The 26,035-nt window shown below is 39.2% G+C and overlaps 1 protein-coding gene across 1 annotated transcript in view; it reads right to left on the bottom strand.

The window, feature by feature from the left end:
• gabrb2a (gamma-aminobutyric acid type A receptor subunit beta2a) overlaps nucleotides 1–26,035 on the bottom strand; it is a 46,486-nt gene that overhangs the window by 12,053 nt on the left and 8,398 nt on the right. Inside the window, exons 4-5 of the mRNA XM_008420897.2 lie at nucleotides 14,147–14,367; nucleotides 2,764–2,846 (exon numbers count right to left, since the gene is read on the bottom strand). Coding sequence (XP_008419119.2) covers nucleotides 2,764–2,846; nucleotides 14,147–14,367 — 304 coding nt within the window. The remainder of the gene's footprint in view (nucleotides 1–2,763; nucleotides 2,847–14,146; nucleotides 14,368–26,035) is intronic.

The raw sequence follows: 26,035 nt of genomic DNA, 5'->3' as shown, positions 1-26,035 counted from the left end.
TTCAGAATTTTGACAAATAAAAACATAAATGTGGTGTCCCCGTCTCTATCATTTTGCTTGTGTCTCCACCAGTTTTACAAATCTAAAACCTGTTTTGTCCAGTCAGACTGGGAGCATCAGTTTTTGAAACCGACTTTCTTCTCAGARGAATAAAAACTAGAATCACGAGTCAGATCTTAGCATCAAGGCAGTTCAAAGGGYTTTACATGGTAAAAACAACACATCGAACAAACAAATAATAGTGCACATTACAGTGACAAAAAGAGAGAAGTACTAATGTTGCAATACAAGCAAAAAATAATCTRTTCCACTTTTTATCAATCAAAGGCAACTCAACAAAAATGGGGTTTTARCCTTGATCTTAAAGGAACTCAGTGTTTCAGCATTTTTGCAGTTTTCAGCAGTATCCTAGAAATTTGTTCCACATTAGTGGAGCATAAAAATGTAATGCTTCACCATGTTTGRWTGTGATTCTGCAKAGTAGACTTGAGCCAAGAAGACCTGAGTGGTCTGAAAAGGAGAYGTTCACTAAATGTCCTCATCTGRRGAAGYCGAGCAGGGATCTCTGCAGCTGAGAGACTTTGACATATTAAGGTTGTTATCCTGTTTAAGGTCCAAAGTCGACCAACCTTCAGCTTCCTCACAGACAGCCTGAAACTTTGTCCTAATAGTCACTGATAACTGATTGCCCTCCATATGTTGCAGGTTTCTGGTGTCAGAGGTACCAATGGAGCCCCAGATGGGTCAGTAATGCCCCAGCATTACTGACCCACCACCATGCTTCCACTTAGGCATGGTGTTCTTTCCAGCATTATGCTTCCTTCTTCCTATTCCAAAYATTTCTTGATGCACAGACATATTATTTATTTTTTTAAACTTTTGTTTCATTGTTGCTGCTGCCACCACGTTTGCCTACAGAACTTGTCCAGTCTGAGGAAGGTGTTTGGCCACCTGCCTCTTCACAAATCCAACCACTGATAACTTCTTCTTGCTAAAATGTCCAGGTGGTTTAGCAATGAACCTCCTACCTTTAATTCTGCTAACAATGCTTTCAACTGCTGGCTCTTTTGCTATAATTTTGTATCTTTTTTTTTCCTTGTTTGAGTAAGGTAGCTTCTCTGAACTCTCTGGACAATTCACTAGACTATATCTAAAATGCAATACAACACTTCCATGAACAATCGCTATCTGGGCTGTTTGTATCTGAAGCAAACCTGATGCCACCATTGAAACCACTGATTGCTTGTACCAGAACTGGGTCTTCATAATAGACAAAGTGTTTTATTATGATTAGCTGAGGGGCTTGAAGAATTGTGAGACTATAGTAATCAATTATTCAATCATTTTTTAAATAAAATTATTGTAATGTTAGTGTTCTYTATCTCATTAAGTTGTTCTCATCTAAATAGTTTATTACTGAACAGCTGAAAAAAAAAACAATTATAAATAAACCTCATCTGCTTTGAGGTTTGAAAAATTTTAGTTGCATAAAAAAAAAGTTTAATTAAATGCACGTTTTGAAAATCTGGAAAGATTCTAGGGGCGTGAAAACTTTGGAAAGGCATTTACAACTCCACAACACGAGGAGAGAGTCTGGTGTGAGCAAAGAGGTGAATGCAGGAGTCAGAGTTTATCTGCAGTAACCAATAAAGTGAAGGAGACAAACTGCAGCTTGAGCTCATCATGTTAGACCAGTGGCCTGAACTGCAGCAGTGAGCTGCTGGTGAATTGAAGGATCTGCAGCTTTTCTTTAGGAATGTCTGTTAAAAATGCATCAAGTTTATCAAGGGAAGTTAGAGTTCTCTGGGCTCATTAGTCTGAATAAAATAGCACGCTCTGGCATGAAGAGATTCCAGCGTTAAAACCGTTGCCAGTTAATCCATATGAGAGCAGATCCTGCCTGGTGATCAAAACTAGAGCTGCGAGTGTTCGTGCGCACGCATACGAGTGTGTGTGTTTTGTAGGGCTGCCGGGGAGAGTAGGAGAGGGGGGAAAAAAACAGCACATGAGTGATGAGGAGAGAGATAAAAAGGCTGCGAGGAGGRAAAAAAAAGAGAAGGGAATGAGTCTTTGCAAAGAAAAGAGATGAGAAACGGAAAAGAGGGAACGACGATGAGAGCGATGGCGAACATTACAGGAGAGGAGCGGAGAGGGGCGGTTCTGACCCGTGCCGTTTTTGTGCCGCCTGGCGCTGTTGGCAGCAGTGTGATCAAACCCGGAAAGACTGAGCCCCAAAGACCACATCCCAGCACCATAATCCGTCTCTCCGGGGACCCAGATAAAACACGCAGAGGACCTCGTCTTTCTCTGTCATGCTCTTCCCCACATTCCCTCCACTCGAGAGCGCTGGATCACACACATTTACAAACTCCATGTGAAATTAGCTCTTTGTACTGTACAAACACGGAGAGGCAGTTTGGGGAGAAAGCTGCACATAACATCGACTATCAGCACATCCCTGAAACACTGGACCTAATCAGGCTCCTCTGCGCCTTGGGAAGCCACTGCAGCTGAAGATGAATTAATTAGGCTGGATGTTATCAGTCACGGAGCCATTAGAGATGTTCTTCTTCTTGATGCATATCTCTGGCTATCTCATCAGCCTTCCTCAGCATTTAACGTAGCGTTTTATCAACAAGCCATTTTACCTTGGTGCTGCGGGGAGGCTGCTGGTGTCTATGTGTGTGTGTGTGTGTGGGATCTGTTTAATTCTCCATCTGCATGTGGGTGTGAGAGCTGGTTGTCAGGGAGAGCAGTACTTACAGCTTTCTATCTCCAGAGTGCAGTTTTGCTCATCCAGAGGGTAGCGGCGCAGGTCCATCATGCAGGCAGCAGTCGTAGTGATGCTGCGGACAGTGAGGGAAGACAAAAAAATATGAGATTYGTCAAAGACCCKATCCAGATTTTACTTTCACCGCCGCAAAGCGAAGACATCTGGATCCCCACACKGGGCTGTGAAACGTAGCAGACAGATCTCAGGATTCAGMGGGAAATGTCATTAACTGTGCGACGTGGATAACTCTTTTTATATGCAAAATATTTCTTATTAGAACAAAAATTACACATCTGAGAGAACTGCTTCTTTGAAGATTTCTTTCATAGTATTGAATGCGTTTGTTTATTTTGATTTTGTTTATTGGACTAACAGAATTTTGCTGAGGAACAACACAATAAGCAAATATGCACATTATAAATAATTTCTACAGCTTTTTAATTTGCTCAAATTTACTAATAATTATGATTTCCAATCTCTTCCTATTGATTTTGTGCTATATTTGTGCATATCAGCCTTTATGCAGACAACTGCCAGGTTTATCCATGAGTGACGACAAGAGATCAGGAGCTGGATGGCACAAAAATTCTGGCATTAGCATTTGCAAGAGCTCATGTATTGATCTCCCCTTACTTTTTTGAAAGACAACAAAACAACAACAACATGAAATTGAGTGGTGAAAAGTGGCTCCTTGTTTAAACTTGATGGTCAAATGRRCTCTGGTCTATTCCTGCTTTCTCCAGTGTTTTCTYGGTAATAAAGTCTGTTCTTTCTAAAAGCATACACACCACTGCTTCAGAGTGCCACTGCTCTGTTTCTAACTGGTGCAAATAAACAGTTCCCTCCTTTATTTAGGATTTTTAGTCGCCCAATACTCTTGCTTTTTGTTTGAACAACTACACCCTCATATGGAAAAGCCACCTTAAATTAGATCTTGGTTCACACATGATGTCTGTCGGCTCAYGTCATGATAAATATCTCTAATCAAACTATACAAAGGATATTTGAAGTACAGCGAATTTGTTGTCATTTTTCAAGAAACCAGTTTGAGATTGTTATTTGTCCATTACGGAGATATTTACTCTGTGGTCMTAAACGAGTGGACATGGTCAGTAGCAGCATGCAGGTAGGCTATRGCATTTAGACAATGCTCAACCTGCACATTCTTCTCTAACCTCAGACATCACCRATGTATTTTTGTCCAGAACTGCCTCTCACTGGATACTTTTTTCTTTTTCAAACCGTTCTCTGTAAACTTGAGAGACGGTGGAGCGTGAAAGTCCCAGTAGATCAGCAGATTCYTTAACATACAGACCAGCCTGTCTAGCAGCAGCAACCGTGCACTGTTCAAAGTCACTGAGATCCCCGTTTTTCTCTGAAGTTTGAACTTCAGCGAGCTGTCTTCACTAAATCTAGATACCAAAATGCACTGAGTTTCTGCCACACTGGTTTACTGTGTGCRTGTTAACAAACAATTGAAGAGGTAMATCCAATTGTGTGACCGACAAATGTATAGTTTCATGTTCTCAAAAGTGAGCAGACTGAATACTTGTAATTTTTATCTCCTTTACATATAAGTTAAAAGTTAAATACTGTAGGAAAAAAAAATTCCCTGTCATTCATAAACTTATGACTTGCTGTTCTTTACATTCAGTCTCCTTTTTGTTTCAGGTAAAGCTTTTGCCACTGGAATGATTTATTAAAGGGTTGGTGGTACTTAGCAAACATTACAAAATATTTATATCAGCTGTGCAAATTTCTGTACGTTTTTACTTGTCCTGCTAACTGTTCCCGCTTCTGCAGAAAACAGTTGCTGGAGTGCTACTTGTGCAGGGAGTGTAGAAACAGCAGTGTGAACAAGCTTACCAGAGCATGAGACAATGCAGGCTGTTGTAGCACAGGTGCTTAGCCTTTTGTGATAAAAAGAAAACCTTATGTACTGAACATTTATTATTCAGTGGAGCGAAAGGCAGAGTCAACTGTTCCTGACTGGATAACTCACATCAGGAATTATCTTCCCAAAGTTACATCTGCACTGCCGCATTTAAACGTCACAGTAATGGCCTTTGTTTTGGTGGTTTGTTCTCACCTAAATTATAGAAAGAAAGCTAACAGAGGCTTTTTCATTAGCTTGAATAATAGTAAATGTGAGAGGCAGGASGAATGTGTTAGCAGATGTTTTAAATTGTTAGCTTGTCTGTTAGCTGCAGGATTTAAAAAATAATCTAAAACCCACCTTTAACTGTTGAATGAATTTTAGCTTCGAAATTGGGCTTTTCATTCTGTTGGTAAWTAAAGTTGGAAGTCTTATTATACAGATCTTTGACAGATTTTATGCCCTTTATCTCCATGTGAAACTCTTATCTCCTATGTGACTAATTTTCTTTTTTTTCATGAATCAGACTTCCTTATTTTTACTTTTAAATAATATGCAGCCTAGCTTGGAAAGCGTTTCTTTCCCACTYGAAACAGTGTTTTCCTAGAACTGAAGATTTTTTGAGAGATTGAATGTCATAGCTGTGTGGTTTTTCAAAATCCATAGTCACAATAATTCAGTCCTCAGTACTGAAATTCTTCCCAGAGGATCAGTCACATATTGCACATGATAATAATCTTGTGTGTATTTTGTCAACTCTGGCAAAAAGAGAAACAACGTGGTCAAGCATTATCTCAACAAAAGGCTGACTGAAAAAGTAATTCAGAAATTACTGGGAAGACATTAGCAAAACTAGTTGACTGGAAATTTCTTGTATAGTCCATCAGCAGAGTTTATCTTTCACAATTTACTAAAAGGTAAGATTCTCCTTTTGCTCTATTCTCTTAGGGCTGCTCTTGTTTAAGTAAGTACTCCATAAAATATGCATATGGCTCTAAAAGAGGTAACCATATGGGCTTTACTATAGCTCATAAAAAAATAAAAACAAAGCGAGGTTCACCCTGTGGTCATGCGGCTCCAAACTTAATAGCCGCCACATCCGACAGGTTTGCTCGGAGCGACGGACTTCCTGTAACACATGACAAGATGGCCAGAGCCGAGATGGGCTGGCATCTGGCTGTGCCAAGCCCCGGAGGTTGTCTGAGAGACCGGACACACAGTTTAACTACGGGAACTAAATATAGCACAGCCCACCAAGACTCGTAAGTCAAACCAACACACTTGAACACACAACGTCACCCACGAACAGATGGATATAAAACATGATAGCATCGCTCAACCAGCAGTAATACTTCCAGCCTGAAGGAGCGGTTTTCACTCCATGCTGATGAATTGAACTGAGCATCCTAAAAACAGGTTTGCTATCTCTTCTCCACTGGGTCGTTGCGTCATGTACGGCAGCCAAAATGGCGGACTGGGAAAATGGATCAGGCAAGGGAATATTTTCCCCAAAATTAGCACAATTTAAAATTTATTTACTTAATGGGTGTTTTTTTTTTTGTTTTATTTTTTTTAAGATTTAGATTTTTATGGTTGAGAATCAAATGTCTAACAGCTGAGCTGAGGACTACAGTCTTTATATACAGTGAACCTGCTTTCCCACTGGTCCACACGGCGCTCAGCAGGGAATTCATGCTTTAAATATTATAAAACGTAATACTATTGTCTGATCTAAAATCTGTTATAAAGTAACATTATAAATGTTGCTTAATTTTGACATACATCCCTTTTTAATGGAGACGCAAACCAGTTCAGAAAATAATCATTCATGCAGTTGAATGTAAGTAATTTAAGCAAATTACAAAAGACAACTTTTGAGAAAGGGAAGTAAAAACCTATTTAATTTAGGAAAGACATAGATAAAATATCCTGTGATGTTAACGGTTATTTTTCTTCAGCAAAATTATGACGTCATGATGTTGCCTTGTCCATTCCCACAGAAACTGATCGGAAAACCTTTTAAGATTTGATAAGGTTTGGCTTAAGAAATTCTTTAATGGTTCGTTTTCATTTCATAAAAAGGTCTGTTATTAAAAAAAGGTTTCCATTAAGGAAGATTGTGTTGACTTTTAAGGCAGTTTAAAACTGACTTTGTAGAATCACATTTGTGTCGCTCTTTAAAAAGATGGTTGAAGGACTATGATACGGCCCCATGTTTACTTACAACAACAATTGATTCAGCTCTATCTGCACAACAAATTAAGAATAAAAATAAAACGCATTTTTCAGCAGGAACTGTGCTTTGTTGGGGTTTTTTTGTTTTTGTTTTGTTTTGTTTTGTTTTTTTATATGTCAAATCCAGAAGCTTTCAGATACAAGAAGTTTAAGTTGAATCTAAAAGTTTCTCCCTTAGGGTGGCTGTACGGAAGATGTTGCCAGTGTTGCTGAATAAAGGGCTGCAAATGTAGAAGAGAAGATGCTATCCACGATTAAAAGGATATGTTTAATTAAAATAGCAAAGTACACACATTATTGGTTGTAAAACTAAAATTTTTGTCAAATATTTGTAATTGCTGCCGTTACAGTGTTTTTAAACGATCACTGTACGACTCCCGATTACCTGCAGCTGGTTTACTGTCTGACTTTGTGAGCTGTGAACTCAGTAAGATGTCTATTATGGATAGCTTTTAAAAACACAATTTTATTGATCTGTAACATCTTATTTTCACTAACAAGCTTATCTTTCAGACAAATRAAACAATCACCAATCCTGGTTCAAATTCTAAGTTGTCTTGGAGTAAAAACATAAATCTATGGTGAATAGCTTCAAAACGTTTCCACTTATGTYTSTTCAAATTCAMCTAAAAAAAAAATCAACATATATTGGAAAACTATTGTTAAAACTTCAATGATCTGGTTACACAAGTATGGCCAATGTTAAACTGATACTTTTTTAAAGGACCTTTTTATACCTGTTCAGCTTCCCCATTCCGATGAGGAGAACATCCTGACAAACAGATTTCCTATCAGATTTAGTTCTGGACTTTGGAACAAACCGCACTAAAACCTTCCAAGTGAAGTCTTWCTTTTGGATGTACAGTGTGGCTGGACTTAGCTTCACTGTAAATGAGAGCTGTGGTCAAAATTTATAGTTTGGTTCCTTCAGAACTTTGCMCTTTTTCCCCATAGGATTTTAGTAAATTGTAGCCTAGCACAAATYCCTGGAAGGAAAACGTTTCCATCCTAAACCTTATGAAGAAGAATACAGGGGATTCTTTTCACAGTGAAGCCTCCCTGAACACTTTTTTTTCTTGTGTTGTCATAGAGAAAATATGRGGACCAAAGAGATAAGAACTGGGTGTTCATTTATTTCTATTTAGATAATTCTAATGTATTGCAACCTCACTGCAAACCGTGGCTTTGGTGAAAGGATGCAAGAGAGCAGAGACTTTAGTAGGTCAGATTGACATTACTTCAGGTTAATCAGATTCATTGCTCCTGGTGTTAGGCGTGTACCCAATTGGGTGATGCGGCGAATCCAACAACAAAGTTTTAGTGTAGGAATTTGCACACTTATACAATCAAGTTATTACGGCTATCTTAATGCGTAAATTGTAAAGCTGCAAGGGGGCCAGCCTTGTGAGTTTGGTTTTATTCTCTGAGAAGTCGAGACTCCCAGTCTTTCTCTCATATTCTTAGGCTCTCTGTCATTCCTCCTTTTTWTCCTTCTCTCTGCGCTCTTACATAAGAGCCAGATAGCAGGGCTATGTGGTGCACTGGGGGATTAACACAGGACTCTCTTTTCTGTCCTAGTTTACCCCTTTTTATGGGCTCGAACCTACCGTGGTGCAACCCAGGTAGGTATTGATCACTCACCATCACCACCACTACTGAAGTCTTCACAGTGAAAACACCGGGGAGAAACAGAAATGAGGCCAAAGTGGCAGGGGTAAAAATAACGTCCTATTTATAGCCCACCTACATCATCAGCGCTGGTCTCAAAGTCTTTCCGTCTGAGGTTACTTCTGCCTCTAACGGCTGTGCTAGCGCATCCAAACACATGCTAACCAAGCAATGAAACACTCATAACGAGCGAGGAGGAGAAGCAGGAGAGGGTTTCTCTGCAGGATTCCCTTCCTGCCTTCGCCTCTCCTCCTCCACCTCCTCCTGTTTGTCATCTCCACTGCAGCAAAAAAAAAAAAARAAAGTCTGCGATGCTCATGAAGCACAGGTTCATTTGCTCTTCGTCAACATCAGGGCCGGTGCCTCTCCCTCTCATCCCGACCTGCCGGCGGAGTGGAGAGGCCGTGTTCTCGTAGATCACGCAGTTCAAACACGCTACATTTGCTCTGCGTCGGAGCTCATAGGACACAGAGTTCTAAAAATGGCTGTTTTGTTTTTTCTTTGTGCATGTCCTCTAACGGTTCTGTCCAACCTCCCTTTCTCAGCGTGCGTGCGTGTGTGTGCATGTGTGTGTGTGTGCGTGTGTGGACCCCGCCTAAGGCAGCCTGTGCACCTATATTCCAAATGACCTTGTTTACGGACACAACACAACCACCACGAATTCCCAGACAGAATCTCATTTCGAGGGAGCAAAATTTGCAGGGTGCAAACCKGTGCAGTCTTAACTTAACTGACCTTTTGCAACCGGGGAAGTGGAATAAAATTGTATGCGTAGAGAGGTTGAATTGGGACAAAGATGCTTCCTCCATTTTGGGTCAGGAGCTCATGTTGAAGCTGARGAAATGCATGCTGGATAATGTTTTCCTTYTTGGGGAATTCTTTTTTGCAAGATTTGAAAGTAAAAGTGTTAAAAGAATGTTGTTGGTTTTTGTTCTATGACATTCTAGTAGGTAAATTAAAAGAGAGAGTGAAAATTTTACAAGTGAACCTAACAACAGAGAATAAGAAAGAACTCAGCACTGTTCCCACTGAATGGGATCTATCAGCTGCATACCTGCAAGAATACGTCCTCTCACGAAAAGAGCAATATTATTCACAAGAGTAGAGGGCAGGGAAGAAGGAGAATCCTAATACATTTCTCCATCTTGAATGTAGTCTGACCTTCATGTCTCTGTCTTTCTCTTCTGCCCTCTCTTCTTCTCTCTCTCTCTCTCTCTCTCTCTCTCTCTCTCTCTCTCTCTCTCTCTCTCTCTCTCTCTCCACTCATCCCTCTTGTCTGTGTAAATCTGAAGGTTTGTGCATGTAAATTTTCTTTCCTCTCCCTTCAGGCATTAAATAAAAATGCTAAGAGGAGTTTGTGTTTTTYGTTGTTATGCATGCATGTGAGCGTGAGTGTTTCTTCTCGCAGCCTGGGCGGTATCTGTGTTATTGGCTTAGCCTTTTCAGGGCCTGGGTAATTAGATCAGACTGCCTCTCCCCGAGACTCGAACCGAGCTCTAAAGTGACAGTTGGGAGCACGGTTGTAATTTTCTGCTCCTCCCGGTAATTGAAGACTGGGATTTGGCAGGATTGGGATGCACTATATTTCCAGAGAATATGAAGTAAACAACACCTTCGCCCTCCCTCCTCCGCAAGATCCCCAAAAATAACACTCGCCCACTAGCAAACACCCACCCGCAGACATGCGTAGATCCTGCACACACACACACGCACGCACACACACATACACACACACACACACGCACACACACACACACACATGAATGCACACATCCAATATCCAATGCCTCCAGCTAACTAACAACCGACTAATCTACTTGTGTTCCCCAGGTGGAGTGTAACAATTAGTTCAGTTGGTTCAGCACAAATCCACACTCACCTTTGAGGGCAATAACAATACTTTTGACTCTTATTATGCAGGGGCTTAGCGAGCATTCTCAGCATGACATCTTTACCAGAGATTTACAAATTAGGGAGAATGGATTTTACACCAGCAGTAATGTATACGTTTGAATAGCATTACATCTCTATAAGGGTTTTTTATTGGGGTTTAATTAGTTATGCACAAAGTGCTTGTAAAACACTGCGGGGAGGGAGGATGAGGAACCTTTGCTGTGTTCACTCATTACCTGATTTATTAAAGGTCTAATAGATGCCATTTAGCAGCTAAATGTTCTGCAAAGAACACCTGCTTTAGTTTTACTAGAACACAATGTTGCATTTCCATAAGTTATGTGAACTTAATAAAGGAAATATAATTTTCATAACTGCAACAAAGGTACATGTGAACTTATGCAKGGGCTCCTACATATAGGCATMGTTTTACCCTGCATGACTTCCCTTGATAACGTTGCACAGTCGCCAAGCTGAACCTGGAGAAACCATAGTGAGATCACGATGACATTATGGAGGTGTCTTTGTCACAAGTCTTTGTCTCTCTTTACATGCAAAATCAAGACTTTGCTGTAAAACAAATTAAAGTGACATTTTAATCACAGACAAAACATGTTACAGTTTTCCCATTTGTTTTGGTATTTAATTTCCACATTTTGACTCTCATAGAGAAAAATATGCTTTCTGTGCACCTTTTTAAAAGCTATGCAGCTTTGAGAAAAGGGAATGTTAAACTCTAATACCTAATTGTATTTATTTTTTGTACAACTGTTGTACGGAAATGCACATAAATGTAGTAGCTTCACAATCAAGCAAAATCTCAAGACTATTTCTTTGAAATCTATTTGTCAAACTGAGACTAGATTGAAATGGCAGATCACAGACTGATAATTTAAAAACACTGCATGTTTTTTCATTAAGTTCACAACTTCATAAAACAACATATTGTAAAAGCATGGTATTTATTATTTGCAAGCTAAGTAAGTTTTATATTGCCTTTTATGCTTGAGCAGGCACCCCCAATCTCTGCTTAGAGCAGAAAGATCAGTCTGTCTTTTTTTTTTTTTTTTTTTTTGTCTATTGCACTAAACTCAAGTTGCGTGAGGTGCAAATTATGAGCATTATGTTTAGCTATGCACATCCAGGAAATTTTAAGAAAATATGCTTTTGCAGACTAGACCATAGTAGGGTTTGGTAGCAGCAAATGSAGAGGCTGTTACTGTCCGGTGGCCGGTATGCCCAGGTTTGTGTTATGGAGTTCAGAGGGTGCAGGCCGACTCGCTGTCTGGACTCGCAGTCATCAAATAAAACCCGGACCAAAACCACAAACCAAATAATGAAGGACAGCACTGACAAGGGTTGCAAATCGAAATGTAGCAAATACATCTCCCTGCTGCACAGATGCCCTCCTGTTTCACAAAGCATTTGCGATTCAGATGGGTCGCACCGCATTTTGACAGACGTGCAGAACTACGTGCTCGGGTTACATAACTAAGAGAAACTGTTATAAATTGCATGTTTCAATTGCTAAAACAAATCTAGCAATGAAAGATCTGCTGCAGTGCAGATGCTTAAATTTTTTAAGCAGTCYTCTGCACAAGAGGAGCATCGGAGTCTAAAAGAGAATGAGTGAAGAGTGCTATTTTGAATTAACGACAATAACTTCTAAGACACATACTCGAACGAAGCTAGTGACAGATCAGAGAAGACGGCAGCGCACTGATGGATGGGTTGTGTTTAGCTGTGCAGGCATTTGCTACATATAAACACTGTGTGTTTGTATTGAAATGCTACATTATTGATTGTAAGTGATCAATTATGGATTACAGCCTCCTCACAGGCATCAGAGTCCAGCACCAATAAAGAGATATTGTGTAGACGGGCTGGACCACTGTTCACGATCACGCTCAGTGCTGCCGTTTGCACTGGCCGTATTTATTATTGATCACAAGTTATCAATTATTGAAATTGATGAGCATCAGGGATATGAAAGTCTGCAAAGTAAAGAAGCAACTTGCAGCTTGACCCCTTGCTTTACTTGACGAATGTAGATAAGTCATAACAGAGTCGCCACTGCAGCTGGATTCCTCAGGCACAAATGCAGGTCTCACTGGTCCTCAGGAGGTCGTGGACTCTGTGACTCTAGGACCTTCTGTCCTGCATCGTTTACGTCGTTCCCTGTTTCCACACATCTGATTTAAACAAATAGCCCGCTGACAAGATTCAGCGTAAATTCAAGCAATACTCAGGTGAACATTTTGCCATTTGACTTAGGTMTGTTGGAGCAATATCACATCTTAAACATCCCAATCAGTGAATGTTTGTTGTCTTTAACCAACACTGCTTTTAGGGGTCAGCTCTTGGTCATAAAAAAAGCATTTATTAAAGAAGAAAACTGCAATAAAATGGTTAAATAATTGATTTGTTACCAGGTGCCTTCTAGGACCCCCATGTACAAAACAAAATATAGTAAAAGGCTCATGATATGGATGTTTCTACAACCCAGAGGTGGTGCACAGAACACTGCCAACAACTAACTTGCTATTTGGAAAATTAAAAAATATTTTTTGAATTTGTGGAGGAAATAATCTTTTGATTCATTTTCGAGTAACTGACCTTGGGGATTTGAGAACTTGTACAATCATGTTAATGTGCTTAAGACCACTGTACGAGTTTTGGCAACACTTCATTTGATGGGGTGCGCGTCAGTCWCATGACCCCGTCAAATAAAGTGTTGCCAAAGCTTCAAACAGCATTATGTTCAATTTTATRAATATGAGACAAGAAAAAATTCAACTAGTGTGGCTTTACAAATGTACACTATATGCACACCAAGTTACATGTGAACCACAGTTGGACACAGACAGGAAAGAGGATTACACTATAATCACTGGAAAGATGATATAAAAAACATTTTTAACTGAACAAGAACAGGATTAAATAATCATAAATTGCAGCGGTGTTTACAATTGTGTATGGTTTGGCCCTGACACCTTTAAAAATTGTCATCATATAAAATGAAAATTTATCAAGGAGAGCAGGCAGCAGGGGAGGCAGGCTGAGAGGGCAGACTTGGAAAAATGAATGAAGGAACGTGGCACCCATAGATAGCTTATTGTATTTTTAAAAAACAGCCTTTTTTTTAAAAATAACAACCTTGTTGGATAACAAGACCTCTGACTTTCCCAGTTAGAATGCTAACGAAATAAAATGTTCTTRTTTTTGACTGATTTCTAAATACAAAGAGAATGCAGCAAAAATCTCCCCTTGACCTCTTCTCTCATACACACAGTCAACAACTCCATGAACACTGTTTACTTAAGCAAAATTATTTTCTCTGTGATACACATAATTTATTACCTTCAGTTTGTTTAGYTATTAATATTTTTAAAAAAACCAAACAAACAATGGGTAAAATAAATGATGTTAAATGCCCTGTAATTACTACATTTTCAAGTCAGAGGACTCCAAAGCGCTTTACACTTCAGTCAGTCATTCAGTCATTCAGGCACACGTTCGCACACTGATGGTGGTAAAGCTACCCTGTAGCCACAGCAGCCATGGGGCAATCTGACAGAAGCGAGGATGCCACGCGTTGACGCCACCGAGCTTTCTGACCACCACCATTGTTATTGGTGAAGAAATAAATTAGGAGGGAAGTCATTTAAAAAGTTCAAATAAAACAGGCGCAGCTGACTCACCGGAGCCCGTAAAGCACCGTCCCATCGGGGTGGAGACGGATCATCCTGTTCTTGACCGTGACGCCGTGAACAAAGGACTTCTTGTCATTGAGGAAGTAGGTGTCAGGGACCCAGAGCTGGTCGGCCACCCGGTTGTCCAGCGTCAGGTTGTAGGCGATCTCTGAGTACGAGAGGCGCTTGTCCCGCCACGCTTGTTGGAAGTACATGGTCAAAGTGTAGTCCTGGTGAACACAAGAGGGAAGGCAGGAGTTAGAGAAGTCAGAGAAAGGCTGTAAACCCACACGTAATAAATACTCGTGATTATACATGCATTATTAAATCATTTTGTCATTTGCTACCACTACCATATAATGGTAGCATAACGCTAAGGGTCCATTACACTGTCAGTGGCAATGGTGCAYCACAAGCAGTGGAAGACATTTTGAAGCCCAAARGACTACCAAAATGTGTTCTACTCTAACTCAAAACAGCAGTTTAAAATATCTTATATTTGGTTAACAGTTATCTGTGGACTATGTTTGAAAGTCGGGTTTGTGCCTRGAAATCAAGGCTCTTGATTTTCGGTCCCTGCTTAGAGGTGAAAGTCATGAACAGGCCGACAGCTCTCAAAGGCTCAGCATATTAAGTTTTGGCTTAAATGAATGAACCCAATTTCTGTTGTCCACAAAGACAATGTTCCTGCTAAACACATAACTGCAGCTGGGTCCCCCTGCTGTCTGGTTTTACATAACAATCAGCCCAAACCATAGGCTGGCCATTGTTTTTCCATGCAATTCCACTCAATTYCCATCTCCTTTCTGTCTAAGATTTCTCCCATTGAGCTCAATTTCTCTAGTTGCGTTTCAACCAGGCCAGTCGGACAAACTGAAGGAAAAGTTTTCTCTGCTGCTTTAGTCTGCCTGTAGCTTTAGCCAAGCTTCCAAATTTCAGGCAATTAAAGTCAGAACGAGATGAATGACATTTTACAACTGACAAAAATGTCGTGGTCTTACAGCTCACCTAATTTCTGGGAAGCTTCATTGAACTGTTTTGCAGAGGTACTGGCCAAACATTTGCAATTGGGTAAAATCAGATTCAATCGTTTGATGTTTCCACAGAGTTCTCGCCTCCAGCAAGCAATCATTTCTCAATAGCTGAGGGTCCAGACCTTCTGCACGAAGCAATGCGTAGAACAAGGGAGGTTTTTTTTGTGTGTTTTTTTTAACCAGGCTACCCAAACTGCTGAGATCCAGGGAGAGTTTCCCAGACTCAACCTTAGGAGGTGGACAAGCAGCTTTCATATCTGCAAGCTCGTTTTCACACGCGCTCTGAGGTGTGTTATTAAACTATGCCTCCTCCTCTCCTCAGTCTTTAAAACAGACTCACACCCACACAGTCACGGTAAAACACAGCACTGCAGTCGGATCTGTTTGGTTACGCTGTGTTGCAGTGCAATCACTGAGTGGGGAAACACATTAAAAAATACAGTCCGTGAAACAAGGCCCTTGAGCTTTAACTCCATCATCATTACTTATCACTATGTTTCTATGTTTCCAGGGATTTTATGTCTGTCCGAGACGCACTGGCGTGACTCTGCAAGGCAATTGCCATTTTCGCTCTTAAACTCTCATCTTTGATTGCATGCAGCATGCAGAGCCGAAACACTGCGTAAAAAGGCCATCTAAAAATACACGAGTTGCTGCCATGTCGATTTTTTTGTACAGGGATGAAAAGTCAAGCAAGGATAGATGCATCCTTTTTTTTTGTTGTGTTTTTTTTTTGGAGAGTTACCACTGAGCCATCCTCTCAGTGGCTCCCTCTCTGTCTCATTATCGGTCCGTCGATTGGATATCTCTATCACCTTTGGGATCGTTAGCTGTTGGCCACACTCTTGATGTGTCATCCACTGAGACAGCTTCTCCTGCAGTACAAACTCGCCTTTAGCGTCATCTGTTCCATTTTGATGAAATACAGTAAAACTCGCTGATAAAATAGCCACAAAGTAGGCTGTGCTGTGGTTTGGACTATACAGTAGATTGTTGCACAATGCTCATCGTGACTGTTTTGGTAGTTTCTCAGATTTTGCTTTGCAAAAGTATTCATAACTGCTGAACTTTTTCACAGTTTGTCACATTACAACCAGAAACCCCAGCGTATTTTATGGGGATGTTGTGACAGAGCAACACAAAGTAAGGAGCAAGTAAAGAACACACATTTTCCAGTTTCTGAGTCACACCATCATTCACTGGACCTACATAATGTAGACTAGGCCACATTTACTCACGATTAAGCATTGATTTAAACTCTTCTTTGTGCAATTGTAGCTCAAGGTTGTGTGTTTGGGCTCATTGTCCTGATGGAAGTTGTACCTTTGCCCTTATCTCAAGTAACCTCGGTCTCTAACAGGTTTTCTTCCTAGACTGCCCTGTATTTAGCGCCAACTCTGGCCAGTTTCCCTGTCCTATTTGTAAAAAAGCATGACTACAACATCACATTGTCACAGACAGGGTAATAGCAAGTACTATTTTTCTATATCCCTTCATGGCGGCAAATAGAACTTATTCTGGCTTTCTTTCATCAGACGTTTCCTTCTTGCCCCTTTTTCATAAAGTCCAGATTTATAGAGTCCATGACCAGCACATGTGGCGTTCTGCAGTTCCTCCAGAGTCTTTGAGAGCCTGTAAAATGTTTTTCTGATTTATGTTCTCTGTGGCTATATCTTCATCTGTTTTCAGCTGCACAATACKTTTTCCATGCTCAGATGGTGGATTAAACAGTGCTCTGTGAGATTTAGTTTTATAACTTTACCCTGGTTTTAACGTCTCCGGATCTTCCACACCCTGACCCGTCTGATGTGTTCTTTGGTCTTCATGATGCTGTTTGTTCACTAATGTTTTTCAACAAACTTCTGATGCCTTCACCGAACATCTTGATTCAGACCGAGATTAACTTAAACATAATTGAACTTTGTTTACTATTTATTAGACATTAAAAGTTTTGGAATATAGAAACTACAAATGGTACATCTCATAAATATCACAATTAAAGGGACCAAAAACTTCAATTCATGGTACCTAGAAGAGGTTTGAACATWAATTCATTCAATATTTTATGTCTGCATGTACAGATCTAARTTTGCAGAATCCCAAAATGATTTGGGATGCTGGGTTTTTGTGAAAACAAGTGTTAAGATATGACTGAATGGTTGCCATGGGAGATTCAAGGATTTCCTCAAACAAGCATGAAAGAAACAAAGCTACACTCAAGGTATGTTTTTTGATAAGAGAATAACATTAAAAGATGATAAAGCTCAAAAAAGTTGATTTTACACCACTCACCCGTTTAAGCTACACAGTGAGAATCTCTTCAAGGCTCATTTCAACCACTGAGCGTAATAAGCTGATYATCGTGGACAGATGTCTGTTTACCAGCCAGTTTGGCATATATTGAAACAATTAAAACTGTTATAGGGAAATTAAAGGCTTTCAGTGCAAACATAAAAACAATTCATTGCAATAAAACTGCAGGTTGTAATTTTCGCAGAGGAAAATATTTACATACCGGCGGTATGACTGATAAAYTTTAAAGAAACTTTTAGTAGCAACATTTTAGCTCTCTCAAAAGGTTTCTTTTTTATCAATTTAATCACACATATTAAATAGCTCCACATGCAATTAGAAATCTAATTTATCTTCAGTGTTTGTGAACAAAGTATTTTTTTTACAGCACGCAGAAAGATAGATGTCCCCTCTTACTGTCTGCAGSTAAGGCTGCTCAAGGTACAATTTAGCCAGATGTATTTGGTGTTCAGAAAGAACTAGTTTGTCTGTAAACACGGGTACACTGATACTCCTAACATGTGCACGCACAAAGATATTAAAATATTAATAATGAGGGCTTGTGGCCATAGAGACCCAAGAATTTGTAATTTTCCATAAGTTTGAAAAAAGCGTAAGAACCGAGACACATTACTTCCTTCAAGCCTTCAAAATAAAAGTCTTCAATGAGCCAATTCATCTAATTAGAATGGCCCTCAGCATTGTTTCTGCTTGTTAAACACAGCAGTCTTGATGCTGGGTGGTTGTGTGTGCTGCAGACTCATCAACTCCTAATACGGTTGTTCATTTTTATAGGCAGAATTAGACGGAATTTTGTTGCTGCTTGTCAAATAAGCTAAAAACAACATGTTGGATGCATAACTTAGGATGCACAGCAGACGGAGAGCAGAATATTATATTTACTTCTTTAACATGAAGCAGTTGTAGGTTGCTTTACCAACAATAAACATAGTTTTTATGTCTGAATTCCTATTATGGTATGTTTATGTGTGTGTGTTTTTTTATTTTTTTTGTCCAGTATATCTCACAGTGTTTCCTTGTAATTGACTGGAAAGTCATCCAGGATGTACGCTGCCACTCCCCCATTGCCTGCTTGAGATAGGCACCGGCTSCCCATTTAAACCTCCCTTGTGAGGTTTAATAGCATAGAGGATGGAAAATGTAGTAAACACATCAGACTCTGCACAGATTTTTCTTCTAGTGGTGTAAGAAATGCCTCTCTTCAAAGATTTGCAAATATAAAAGTTAATAAACTTTTTAACTTCTACTTTAGACCTTATTCTCTCTTTTACCACAAAACAAATAAATTGCAAATCAGAAGACATTCGGTGTTTGTTGGTGTGTTAACTTATGACAGTGAGCGAACTGAAATGAGAAGAAAATGGGTGGGGGGGGCTGCTACTACCACTAATTAAAGCAACAATAAAAACAATCTTTGTAAATTAACTTCGCTGTAGCGTTTTTATGATAGAATATTTCCAATACATTTTTAAAAAGTATAAGATTCTTTATTTTACTTTCAGTCTGCATGGGGAATGACAAGAATGTGCAACAGATATGCACATACATGAAAGTATTAGATGCACCAGAGCATCAAGTGCAAAGGTTTATCTATCATATGGTCCCTGTTTTAATTTGCTCAAACTATGAGAGAGATTTCCCAGTATTGATGCAAAACATTGATGCTAGTAACTTTACTGGGTGGATGAACTACCCAGTTCATCCACCCACGAAGTTTGACAGGACTAGTTTATAAACCGACTAGTTCGGCAGCAGGCTAGTTATTCCTGCCAACCTTGGGGTAAAATTTCTGCTTTGTCAGAGGAGGCCTGAGGCTTTGAAGGGAGCAGTTTCAGTTCACAAAAATCCAATTCTGTCTGTAGCAGGAGACCGATTAGCCTCAGCGCTGATTCTCTTACCTGCTTTTACTGAGGGATCCTGACAGTGAGCTACTGTGAGTAATCATGGATATACGTATACTTCTCACACACAAATACTCCTTTAAGATGTCAAAGAAACTCTAACAAAAAAATAAATAAATCACAAAGTCACCGGAAAACAGTTCCCATGTGATCCAGGTTTTCACAGAAGAAAATAACAATTCATTTTCAGATCTCAGAAGCAAATTGTCTTTTTTTTTTTTTGTCTTTACATTGTGCTTGTAAGACTGACTAATTACCTCGGAGTTTGGTAATTTTTTTTCTCTTCACCTAAGTAATTGGTTAACTAATTGGTTGACTTTTGCTTTAGTCTAATTCACAGCAGGCTCAGTAGCCCAGGTGCTATTAATACTTTTAGTGAGCTTTGATCAACTGTGCCGTGACTACAGCACAGGGAGTCAGAGAGATATCAGCTTTTTATTTCTGTGTTAAATCTCTTTAAAGGTACAAATTTGTACAGAGAACCTAGAGTAAACACTGCCCTCTGTCTGTAGGATAAACTGGCAACATGTTTATCCATTTCACAGCTGGTGCCGTTTTTTTTTTTTTTTTTTTCAAAAAAACCTTGCAGTCTCCAGTACCCTCAAGACTCCTACCGTAGTTTCTTTGCAAAGGCAGTGATGATGGTATTGCACTCTTACTAGTAATGGGTTTTCCCCTGCTCATTTCCTGCCCATTATATCACTACTACTATAGGTATCACGTCTAAAAGAGGATGGAGAATTTCCCTGAGAGGTTCCTGCACATCTACTATCCATTTGTGCGCCACTGAAGAGAAGAAAACACTCTCAGTACTTTCTTTACCTTGTGCACTTTCAACTGTGCCATCTGTGCACAATATTTTTGGCTCGGTGCGGCATTTTGTGTGCACAACTCGACAAATCAGACAACATCATTCGCACAAAATTCAAAATCGATTGGATTTGATCATGYTGATTTAGTGGAGTATTTTAATAGTCAGGCTCCATTATATATGATGCATAGTCCAAGGCATTTTTGATGGGATGAACCTACTAGAATGAGACATATTCAGGCTGGGTTTTTTTTTTTTTTTTTGCTGTTGTTTTTGTTATCTTTCAGTTTTGTACCAGTGTGGAAGCAGCCTTAGAAACATAGAATTAGGGTTGCAAAATTTCAAGTTTTTAAGGTGCCACCTTTAAGACTGACATGGATTCAGGAGGGATTATCACACAAATATAGGAAAAATTAGGCTTGGGCTTCAGCTGGAAAGTATAATAATATAAAATATTATATAGATATAAACAAATTATTACTAAAGGATTCCAGTCACATCCACTCGAAGCATGTTGCGTACTTTATTGAACAGATTAGGAAAGGTCTATGGACTGTAGAAAACATGCCCTTTATWTATATGTTTGTGCACAAAATAATTCTTAGATAATCACATTTTAGTCTACTGAGGTCTGCATATTTTGAGSTCCTTTCAGGATGATTTTTGTAGAGCTGCCAGCCACGACCCTCAAACTCCACGTTTACACTCGCAAGTGAAAATGGCTGCAAACCGGCAAGCAATTACACAACCATGCATCTTTGAAAAGCAGAAGTAGAGCCTCCTGCACAACCAACAAGAATGCAGTAAGTGGTTTCTGGAYGGTATGTTAACAACAAAACACTTGTCTTTTCAGCAGCAATTGTACTRTGAATACAGCGGTAAAATCACCAGATCAAATATTTTGGAACTCRGAAGGAAAAWAAATGTAGAACAAAAAWTTTTTAACTTTTCTGAACAATTTAAACAGAATAAAATATCAAGTCATGAGGATATGACTGTAAAAAAGACCAAAAAGTGCCAAACCGGTTTGTCACATGTTGATTCTTTGGGTGAAGAGGAAACTTTCATTAAGGTCACACAGATGTGGTTTTTAAGCTTCAGTGAGAAAGACATCTTATGGAGAACCTCAACATTAAAAAAAGAAACTCATGTGAGGATGGAAGTGAAGATTCATACAAGGTCAAGCTAATGTAAAAAACATCAGGGTCGGGTGCTCAGTGACGGTGAGTCATTGCTCAAAATGTTTCTGGGCTTAAAAATTCCCCCATTAAGAGCCTGACAGAGTGACATGGAGTACATTTATGTTTCCCAGTGAGATCTGTCAGAACAGGGTTGGCGAAAATCCTCCATTACAGCTACATCGGCTGTCACGAGCAACATGGGATGGACAAAATAGGGTTTGTGAAAATACAGCTGGACATTTTGACTCTAGGTATCAATGTTGCATGCAAACCTGCAATAGAAATCCATTAAAACCATCCATAAGCAGTGGTGTGGCATTTTTTCTAACTTGAGTGAACAGATTGGGTGTAAATGCCAGACATCCTTTAGGATCTTGTGTTAGGTCAGTTTTACATTTGTAAAAATCCCAACAGGAATAGCCGTAAAACATTCACATTTTTTTTTTTACTTTTATCATCTCGTTACTGAATATTGTGTTTGCAAAGAAAGGTAAGCAAAGGGAGCAACATTTCTTCTGCTGACTTTTGTGAAACTTGATGGAAAGTTACTGAACAAGCAAAGGGAGAGCCCATTAAATTTGTGCAGATGTCTCCATTTTTTTTTTTTTTTTTTTTACACATTGATGTTTGGTCATTAAATGAAAAATGCTACCCCAGAAATAATTCTAATAAAGCAGAGAAAAAACTGAAAGTGGAATAAAAAATAAAAAAATGAGTCATGGGTGCTTTCACTTCGTCTCTGCAGCTTCTCAAACATCCATCACATTCATGTTTAGCTCTCCAGGAGCACCAAAGAGAAATGTGCTGATCATGATTAATGACTGTGTTTACATGCACTTCAACTATCCTAGTTAGAACTGTTTTTTTGTTTTGTTTTCCATTCATTTTACGTATTTCCACTACAAACTGCAGGAGTCAGCATCTTGTGCTGCATCAGCAGCTCCTGTTACTGCACCCAAACTAATTTTGAGAAGACTGGATCTGCTATCTGGAGTTCTCCAAATTAAGACAGGAAACTTTAGCAAACAATTTATTCAGGCATGGAAACTTTCTCTGCTGGAAGATATATTTAAATGAATTTAAGATATTTTAACCCAGAATGTTAATGAGTAGGTTACTAACATCAATGTAAACAGAAGAACTTGGTTGAAATCTTAAATCCTTAAAAGACTCAGAGCAGGATTATATTCTACACAGTGTACAAACTGATTAAATGTTCAATATTTGTGCCCCTTCAAGCTTCGAGTGATCTACTGGTTTCATATTTAACAGCGCGGTTGAGGGAGAACCTGGGAATGGAGTGACACCATTGACTTTGTAATGCTCTTCACAAATTGTCCTTTTTTTTGTCYACTTGGTTTCACTGAGCTTCTTTTGTTGTAAGAGTAGAATCTCACATTCAAAACAATTCAACACAGAGGAARAGATTTCTAATGAGATCATGTTTACCACAATTATTAGCATACTTTCTGTTAATGCTTGCTGCAGCAATCTTCTGCCAGAAGGACAACTCTTAGTSTTTYATTACATTGCCACAATATTGGAGTGTATAGAGAGTGGCATCTTACGTGATCTCTCCTCTTCAGATTATCCTACAGGTTTTCAATAAGAGCAGGTCTAAGTTTAAAATAAAAAAGAAAGCACTTTTATGGAATGATTCCCAATCAATCAGTTGGCATGTAGATAATTGTAAACCATGACTTTGCCTTCAAGTCCTTAACAGTAGAGGTTTTTTGACTTTCCTAACCATGTTGCTCAGGGTTTGTGACAAGACAAATACAACAATCTCCATTGTTGGTCGTAGTTTGACTTGTAATCTTTTGAACACAAACCAATAATTGTTGCTATTTTGTAAACAAAACTTTTCCAAATTTCTTTGATATGGCATTATACCATGACCCATAAGGTGTGAAGGCCAAAGCAGTTTTGGCACCATACGCTATTGACGTCGGACTTTTTTAAACCAAGATTTCTCTCATAACTGTAGTGTAAATAAGTATTTCCTAAGCCTTAACGTCAGTATTCCACCGTGTTTATTTAAAAAAATATTCAGTGAAGGATCAGGGATGCATAAAAAAGCTGAGGGATTAACAGCTGTTCTTATGTTCTTATTATATTACAAACCATATAAATCTTCTACTGTGCAGGTTCATTCAGCATAACTAATAATGCTGTTCCAGACAGCCTGTGTTCTTGTTTTAAGCTTTTTGGGAAAACTCCACAGAGCAAACAGAGGAGAACAGAGTCAGAGCTGCAACAGAAGAACAGGACACTAATCTTCCTTATGTCTTTAAATTATTAAAAGGAATTGTGCATGCACTGTAAAGTTTGCAGGAAATGATTTCAATTCATATCTGTTTGCACAGCACTTTTCACACATAAGCTGCACATAAACGGTTGACCAAAGGTATGAAAGGAAAATGAGGTTGTAATGAAGCAAGTTTAAATTGAAGGGAAAGAAATTAGATTAAAATATCATGTTAAATAAATAAAGCTGAAGTGAAAATTAAAGAGAAGGTTTAAAAGGACATTAAAAAAAACAAGCAGGGTGGCTTGGAAAATAAAATCTCTGCTTCCAGCTCTTACTATGGAAATTCCTGGAATGACGAGTCAACCTGCATCTTTTTTTCTTCTCTAAAACCTGCATCTTGAAAGCAGCGTTTTCTTGTGAGGTAGAAAGCATTACGGAAGTTGAGGTCACTAAGGGCTTTACGAGTGATAAGAGGGATTTTGCACTGAATTATTGAATGCATTAACCAATAAATGTGATCCCCTTTCCTGGTCCCAGTAAGAACTCATGCTGCAGCATTTTTTTTTATCAGCTGGAAGACTGCAGGGGAAGTAACAGGACATCCAGGTAAGACTGCAATGCATTATTTAGGACTGCAGGATACTAATGCATGCAAGAGTTTCACAGGATGTATCAGGGAATTTATTAGGTGGTTATTTGCTGTGATACCTCTACATAAAAATCCAGTGCAACCAGCTGCCTTCAAACGTTGTCTAAACAGTAAGTAGATCACAGCCGTCTGCAATTCCATTTTAGACAAAAACGCAGAAACCTTGAGGGCTTGTTAAAGAACATTAGAGATCAACAAACAGCATCATAAAGACCGAGGAACTCAGCAGACAAGTCAGAGAGAAAAAGTTGTGGAGAAGTTTACAGTAGATTATTAATGCAACAACGACAAGCTTTAAACATTTTTAAAGAACACCATTCAATCCAGACATAACAAATGTGTAAAAGTAATACACACTGAAAACAGCAATCCCACTGTGAAGCATGGCAGAAGACGGAGGATGGAGCTAACAAGAGGGAAATAATGGAAGGACTCCGTTAAGAAGCTGCAAAAGACTTAAAACCGGAGTGGAGATTCACCATCTAGCAGAACAACAGCCGTATCCAGACAAGTAGAGCTACAATGGAACTGATTAGATAAACTTGTGTCTTTAAATGGCCTATGTAGACTGATGAGAGCCTTCAGCAAGACTTGAAATTGATATTCACAGACGCWCTCTATCATATCCGACCAAAAGTGAGCATTTTCAGAAAATAAAAAATTTTTCTAGATGTTTTACTTCACAGCTGTGCACCGTTTCGTATTGGTGTATCAGGTTAATTTAAATTAACACACCTTGATGTCATTGGTTGCTATGTGTCAAAAGGTGAAAAAGTGAAGAAAGCCATGAATACTTTTGCTAGACACTGCATATATGTCGTCTAAATCAAAATTAAAGCTTGCAGTTTTATATTAGAAAAAAACTCTTAACACAGTTCTGCATAAAAAGGAGCAAAACAAAAATGCTAATAAAATTGTAAGTGCTGTTACAAAAAAACAAAACAAAGCATCCTTAACCTGGATTAGCAGGGGCGGATGTACTGGGGTGGCATGGGGTGGCAGTCGCCACCCCAAATGAGAGCCTTGCCACCCCTGTTGCCACCTCAGCTGGCGACTATGAATTCAATAAATAATTATGGGTAATCGGACATTAAGCGCATGAATCTCTTTTTTCCGACAACATTGAATGCAACACAATGTAACCTGACACCTACTGCTAAGTAGCGGGAAGAGCGAGAGAAGGACAGAGTGCGAGGCAGCAGCATTGATGGATATATTACTGGACTGGACATTACGTGACTTATCGTGCGCCACACCTGCGCCATTGCTGTCCATTGAGTCAACATTATGGGTGGTCAGGAAGTACCACAATCACGCAAAGAATCTGAAAAATGGACGCAATATTTAGCGGTTAATTCAACCCTATGAATTGGATGACAAGGGCTTCAGATTTAACAGGTGAGCAAAAAGTTTTAACTTAAAGAAAACATTGAACAAGTGAGCAGTGGGTCAGTTATGCTAACTGTTGCTAGCCTTCTTTTAACTTTGATAACCTTAACATGTGCTGCGCAGTTCGGTGTGTTTTGGTTACGTTAGCACTAAATCACGTCACATCAGTAGAGCGGCTGTTTAATCCACCACCGCTGTGCTCAGGCGAAAACTTATTAATAATGACAATATAGACATCAAGCCTGACAGCATAATGTAACAGACCCAATGTTATGTTTTGGTGTTTTTGCTACTTTTTTGTGTGGGAAATGTTTGTTTTTTGGTGTTGATTCCCCTGATCGGTAATCTCTGCTCTATCTGCTCGTTGAG

This window comes from Poecilia reticulata, linkage group LG10, assembly GCF_000633615.1.
Source record: "Poecilia reticulata strain Guanapo linkage group LG10, Guppy_female_1.0+MT, whole genome shotgun sequence".
Taxonomy (NCBI): Eukaryota; Metazoa; Chordata; class Actinopteri; order Cyprinodontiformes; family Poeciliidae; genus Poecilia; species Poecilia reticulata.
The sequence above is the reverse complement of the archived record's forward strand: the minus strand, read 5'-3'. Positions and strand labels throughout refer to the sequence as shown.